The sequence below is a fragment of the Microtus ochrogaster genome, chromosome 16, assembly GCF_000317375.1.
Source record: "Microtus ochrogaster isolate Prairie Vole_2 chromosome 16, MicOch1.0, whole genome shotgun sequence".
In the NCBI taxonomy this organism is placed as follows: Eukaryota; Metazoa; Chordata; class Mammalia; order Rodentia; family Cricetidae; genus Microtus; species Microtus ochrogaster.
Window position 1 is genome coordinate 15,285,376 of NC_022018.1, and position 7,345 is coordinate 15,292,720.

At 37.7% G+C, this 7,345-nt stretch overlaps 1 protein-coding gene across 1 annotated transcript in view; it reads left to right on the forward strand.

Annotated features, from left to right (window-relative positions):
- Myo3a (myosin IIIA) overlaps positions 1-7,345 on the forward strand; it is a 207,223-nt gene that overhangs the window by 92,119 nt on the left and 107,759 nt on the right. The window contains exons 10-12 of the mRNA XM_005354744.2: positions 1,743-1,859; positions 2,956-3,060; positions 3,155-3,238. Coding sequence (XP_005354801.1) covers positions 1,743-1,859; positions 2,956-3,060; positions 3,155-3,238 — 306 coding nt within the window. The remainder of the gene's footprint in view (positions 1-1,742; positions 1,860-2,955; positions 3,061-3,154; positions 3,239-7,345) is intronic.

A 7,345-nucleotide genomic window follows, 5' to 3' on the forward strand; every position in this document is an offset into this window, starting at 1 on the left:
TATGGTCCTCTACCAGCTCTCAGGGGCAGGACACAGAAGCCTCTGAGATGCTGGAGTGAGGCTACACCTGGTTCTTCTCTCAAATCAAAAAGCTTGTACTTGCACTGAGGATATTTCATTGTGCTTGTACTTGCACTGAGGATATTTCATTGTGTTGACATTCCTTTCTTGTTGCCTCAGAAATATTTCAAACATTCCCTGTCAAAGTCCAAGACAATAAGCTACTGGCTCAGCTTGTCCCCTCATCCCTCACATTCCAGGAAAATCTGGTCATTAAGAAATAAGTGGCTCTGCAGGGTAAAGGGCAAGACCTCTGTCCTGTCTGGGCAGTGGTGCTGTAGGTTTTCATCCTTCTGGTTAAAGCCTGAGCATTATACTCAGAGATTCAGCAAAGCCAGAGACAGTCTGAACAGAAGCAATCTGCTACAGTTTGCATCTGGAATGTCCCTTGGAGGTCCAGTGCTAAATGTTTGATCACCAGCCTGTGCCACCATTAGGAGACAATAGAAATATTAAGAAATAGAGCCCTGTGAGAAGTCTTGATGCCTGGCCCCAACCTCCTTCTCTCTGTGTGATGTAAGTGACACGTTCCCACCATAATGTATAACTCCATCCAGGACCAAAAGCAAGGAAGCAAATATCATTCCAAGCCTCCAAAACAATTAATTTCTCTCTATGAGTTGATGTATATCAAGTATTTGTGGGAAGGTGGTTATCACAGTCATTCAGTAAATTTAGGGTAAATAAACAATTTCCTCAAATAACCACTCGGGATCATCACAGATCTTGAATTTAGCATTTGTAAGGCAGAAATTCCTCTTGCCTTTCTAAGTTCTTCCCCATCAAATTTCCCAGTACTCTGAATACCTAGGCTTGTCTATTATAAATGTTTCACCAATCATGTTATTGACAAGCATATTAATATAGTACAATGTTTATCTGTTTTGTATTTTTGTCCCTTTTTTGCTTCAGATCTTTTGCTTCTATTTTGTGTGGTGGACTGCCCATGATGGCTGCAACACTATTAAAATCAATTCATAGAGTCATGTGATCAACTGGAAAGGTTTCTTTCTGAATTTGTTATTTCACATACTCTAAGCATAAGACACAGCACATGCACACTGTTCTCTTTTCTTTCTGGGTTCTGCTTCATCTCTTCTTCTACACTTGCTTATTTCCTTGGAGGCTATATAATATGTAAGTTAACATAGTATATGTAGATACAATATACAACATGTAACTGGTACCCTATATACCCTTTGTAAAGCACACTTGAAACTGGCATTTCCATTGGCATGTCAGTGCACACCTTTAATTCCTGCATTCCAGAGGCAGAGCCTGTAAGACCGCTGTGAGTTCCAGGTAAGCCATGGCTGCACAGTGAGACAGATTCTATGTCAAAAAAACACAAGATGTTTCCAAAATGATATTCCCCTTTAACCTGTCAAGTTAACTGGCCTTCACGCATGATGGCATTTTGTTTGCCACTAGTATCTCTCTCTAATCCTCAGTCAAGATTCCAGATATTTTTAATAATTCCTATTTTATTTTTAAAATCTAGTTAAACACACATTATTTTATTTTCTTCTCCTCTCCCTCTCCCAGACTCTTCTTATTGACCTTCTCAAACTTAGGATCCTCTTATCTCACCTTCCTACGTGCTAAGACTCCAGGCCTGTGCTGCCATGCCTGACTTACAAATGATTTTTTAAGAGAGAGAAATTGTTTTTATTTTGCCACAGAACACAGTATCTGAACACCTTGAGAAGTGTTATTCCAGAGATCAGATCTACATCTATGTGGGAGATATACTCATTGCCCTTAACCCTTTTCAGAGTCTGGGTCTTTACTCCACAAAGGTACGTGTGTGGGTGCCTTCCCTTTGCACAAATAACTCACATAGTCCGAGTCTTCATCTAAGTGGGTGCCAGCAAAATATTACTTGGCACCTGGAGAACACTGCTATATATTTATCATTCAAATATAGACATAGATGTGGGAAAATATATGAAATCTATCTACGTACTGTTGATGATCTTTTTTTCCAAAAGTACATAAGAGATTGTGAATTACATGCAGTTTTGCTAGTAACAGCCTATCCCTAAATGATGTCTAAAAATAAGTATACTTAATGTCTGTCTCTAAAGTGAGTATTGGAGAGTCAAACTATAGCTACATCATTTATATATAAGATACATGTGGCTGTAAAAATTGTCATTGTGAGATTTTGAATTTTTTTAACATATTAATTGGTTCATTACTATTATACAATGCATGCTTTATGAGTAAAAGTATTTAATTATCAATTACTCAGCCACTAAAGGTTTAAATATAGAATTAAACAAGACTGTTTTTCATTTTTAATTAGACCTATTGTCCTTTATCTGTGCACTCTAGAAATTACTTAATATTCTGCCAAGTAGCTCTTCTATGCCAATTTAAATGTACAGGGTAATTATACATTTACCAGCATTGGCCTGGGCTTTAAAAGAAAGGTCAGGGGTTAGTAAAGTTCTGCTATCAATTAATTGTACAATTTCATGCCAATCAAGTGAGAGGATATAGATTATATCAAGGGATGGGAAAAGTGTCAGAAGTCAAACATTGTCGTATTCAAGAAGTAGTCAACAAAATGACTTTTTACCCTATTATTTGTAAAGTTTTTTCATGTAAACAAATAAAATATTTTGAAACTTTAAGTTCTCCTTTGGAAATAATATGCAGAATCATTTAAATACCAACACTCTGTCATGCCATTGTATATCCTATATAGATATAGATATGTATACACATACATGTACATGAAAGGCATGTGTGTGAATAATGTTTTACTTGGATACATTGCTTTAATCTTTTAGATTAAAAACTAGAACTTTATATGTAAATAATCTACACATTAAATAAAAACAGACATAAGACAAAAAACTCTATAGGATTTACTCACTCTAACTCCAGCTTTCTGAGTTGTATATTGGAGCAAAGAGAAGTGCCAACCCACCTCACATTTTTGCGATGGCTGATTTGGGATACCAGTCCATGGTCACATACAACTCAGACCAGGTAAGGCAGGCTTCCCACATCCCTTACTTCATTGAGAGCCACTGAGTTTCCTGGGGATGTAGTCCTCTCACAGATTCCTTCCCTTCCTGTGCAGTGCATTGTTATTTCTGGAGAAAGTGGTGCTGGGAAGACGGAGAGCGCTCATCTTCTGGTCCAACACCTCACTGTCCTTGGAAAGGTAGATTTGTCCTGTCCTAACAAAAGAACTTCTGTATTTCAAATAACTGGTTATATTGGTATTCACTAACTCATACTTGATACTACATGGAAATGATGAAACACGATTGTTACTACTTAAGTTTTAAAATATATCAAATGAGGGAAGGACGGAGGGAGCTCAGTGGTTAAGAGCATTGCTGCTCTTCCAGAGGACACAGGTTCAATTCCCACCACGCGTGTATATCACAACCATCTGTAACTCCAGACCCAAGGGATCCAATGCCCTCATCTAGCCTCAAAGATCATTGCATATGCATGGTACATAGGCATCCTTTTAGACAAACTGTATGCATAAAGTAAATAAATATTTTTTATTTAAAGTAAATGAATATTTACCTATTTAATATACATGTGCCCTGTTTTGACAATCCTCTAATTTTCTTCACTTTTAGGCACCAAGCCTTATGTGTCATTTCCTCTCTACCACACTGAGTGCTTCAGTAATAATATTCAATTATAGATTAAAGTGCAATTATATCATAAATAAAGCACCAAAATAGTAACTTGTAGATTTAGATAATACAAACCCTGCAGGAATTAAAATGAAATAAATAAATAAATAACAGGTGCGCATGCTTTTGGACATATCTAATAATTCCCCAAATGCAAAACCTCCACAAAGCCATCTCCAGATTCACTGAAATTACACTGAAATCATAGAAGTGGAGGTTTTTACACAGAAAGTTAATGTTGTAATCATCAGTTACTATCTGGCTTCTCCCCATTCGTTTTGCATATCTGTTGGTCATCCCCGCTCACCTCACATTTGGACAGTCATGCTGGCGAGACTTTATGGGTGTAACTTCTGATATTTCTAGGAGACACAAATGTCACAGCAAACTCCCTAATCCTCTGCTCCTTATAATCCTTCTGCCCCTCTTCTGTAATGTTCCCTAAGACATAAGTGTGGAGTGTTTTGTAGATATATCCGCTAGGACTGAGCCCCACAACTCTGTGTTTTGATTGGTTGTGGTTTTCTGTAATGATCTCTGTCTGTAGAAAAGAGAAGTTTCCTGGATGAGGGGTGAGGACAACAACAAACTGTGGGAACAAGGACAAAAGTTTTTATGTTGTTAGGGATCATGCTAGTTTATATTGTTGTTAGGGATCATTCTAGGTTATGTAGTTGTCAGGGATCATGCTAGTTTATGTAGTTGTTAGGGATCATGCTAGTATATTGTTGTTAGGGATCATGCTAGTTTAGTAACTTAGTGGTTGCAGATTTTCCAATGATGTCTTCATTAGCACTGAGAAGTTAGCTAGGTTTCTAGTACTGGTCATGGTTTTTCTTTTCCTTAGTCCAATTAGAAATCTATTAATATGCATGCCACCACTGTACTCTTAAGGTACATCTTACCATGCTGATATATAGGCATCATGGCTGGATAAGAATGTTGGTTACCTCCTTCCTTCAAAAGCTTACGTTGTGCCTTCTGGTACTGCGAGAGCTAGTCCTCAGGGAAGGGGAATTTAGATCATTTCCAGTTTAGAGATCTCCGGACCTGTTCTTCAAGTGCATGAGGTCCTCAACAATAGAGACTTACTTTCCACCTCCCAGGGGAAAACCAAGGGCAACAACAATATGCTGTATGATTTGGGAGTCTCTTGGACAGCCCTGGCCAAAATCTAAAAAAAAAAATCCTTTCATATTTGGTATTGGGGTTTTCTCTGGGTGGTCTGTGGCTGTTGGAGGAGGCACCATCAGTCCAGGAGAGAAAAGTTTATTAAAACTATATATGTATAATGCATAATTATACATATAATATTTTATTATTATATATAATATACACCTATACATGTAATATATTTATAATGTTATGAAAATTATAATAATAAAATATTATGTATTTTCTAGATTTTTAAAGTAGTTAATAATATGATTTCGTGTGGCTTTTCAGGCCTCTTTATTGTTCTTTTACTCAGCACCTTCATCCCTCTGTATTTCCCTCCTCCTCTCTCTCTAACCCCTTTCCCATTTCCCCTTCAGATCACTTGTATCCTGCTCTTCCTCCTCATCCTCTTCCACTTCTTCAGAAGAAGTTTGTAATAAATATTAGCATGCCAGGCCAAAAAGTTTGTATGACAAGGCAAAGGAACTGTAACAACCTAATGATTTCTAAAAGGAACAAGGTTGAGGCACCACATTCTTTGTCTTCCTGGCTTCCTACAAAGTTGGAGCACTGAAGTGTGTCTCTAAGGAATGGTGACAGACAGATTCATGCAACAGACTGAGTCTACACATACTTATTTTTGTCAAAGATGGTTAGTCAATTAATAGATAATTTTTAACAAATAATGTTGATGAATTGCCTGTTCCCCTGCAAACAAAGTCTGGAACTCACATGTTATAGAAAGTTAATTCAAATAGGTACTAGGTATGAATGGGAAAATCACAAACTAGAAAGCAAAATAGGGATGTTTGTTGTGATCTTAAATTAATGAGAAATGTCTTAGATGCAACACAATGAACAATTCATAAAAGGAAGACTTTGATTCCACCAAAATTTAATTTATATTATCTGATGCTATTGTTAAAAATTAAGGCAAACATTGAACATAAGCCTCATCCAAGAGAAAATGTCAGGAAAATGCATAACTAATACAGATATAGAAATATGAAAATGTCTTAAACTCAATATTAAGAAATTAAATGACAAGAAATGAAAAAATGAGGACCACCTCCATTAGTGTTACACAGATGGCAACTAGTGACAAATTGTTCAGTATCATTCCTCACCTGGAACATGCAAATTAAAACTTTAGGTACTTTACAGTGCCTGTTAAACTGGCTAAAAATTCTTTGTAAGAATCTGAGAAGGTGAAGTGTTGACAAGAACCTGGAGCAGCTGGGACTCACTGGAACAGTTGTTGTTAGTGATGAATTCAACGTGGTGACAGATATCAGCAGTATGAACGCATCACAATCACTTTGAAAATGGCTTTTTTAAACAGTGAAACTATATTTGCCATGCAACCAAGTAATCCTACTGATATCTATCAAGAAAATAATAACCCATGTACATAAAAATATTTATAGTGCCTTTATTAATAAGCTCAAAACTTAGTGATAGGGCTGTGCCCCTCAGTGATAAAGCATTTGCCTGCCGTACGTTAAGCCCTGGATTCTATCACCAGTAATATAAGAAAACAAAAATCTGTTGTCAGATACACAGCTAATGTCCTAGTTACAGCCTCTACCACAGTAAAGAGACACCATGACCATGGACACTCAAAGGACATCTAATTGGGGTGACTCTCTCACAGTTCAGAGGTTCAGTCCATTATCATCATGATGGAGAGAATGGTTGTGTGCAGGCAGACATGTGCTGGAGCAGTAGCTAAGATTCATATATCTTGTGGATAACAGGAACGCAGCTGAGACGCTGGATGATATCCTGAGCCTAAGAAGCCTCAAAGCCCACCCCACAGTGACACACTTCCTCTAACAAGGCCGTGTCTAGTGCCACTACCTATGATATTATGGGGGTCAATTACATTCAAACTACCACAACTAACAGCTTACATATTATTATAGACTGAAGCCACATAGCCAAAATAACTGATCACCTGAGCCCAGTTTATTTTCAAAATTATGCATAGAAAGAATTTCATGTTTCTGTTAATATTCGGTGAACTTCCTTCATTATATCCTGCTACATGTTGGTAATGCTTTCTTCTGCCCTCTGCCCTCCATTCCTGTGGCCCCTTCGGGTGGTGTAGTCATGAGGCTTTCATGTCTGCCCCTTCCTGTCGCTGTGCCATTAACTTCCTGCTATGATAAAGAACATCCTAAAGGGTTTGGAGGACATCAACATGAAATATAGAGTGGAAAGAGGGACAGAGTGACTCTGCCTACTAAGATGGAAGCATGGAAATTAGTTGACACGGGTGCTGTCTGCAAGGGCCTTGCTAATCTGCCTGATTTCCGAGCTGATAGAGGCTTTCAGTACTGATGAGATGTGTGTGGATGCTGCCCCGTAGATGTGAGGAAATTTGTTAATTTAATCTTCACCTTGTTCTAGATCTTAGCATGGAATTTGATGGGATGTGTGGGAGCATGTGGGTG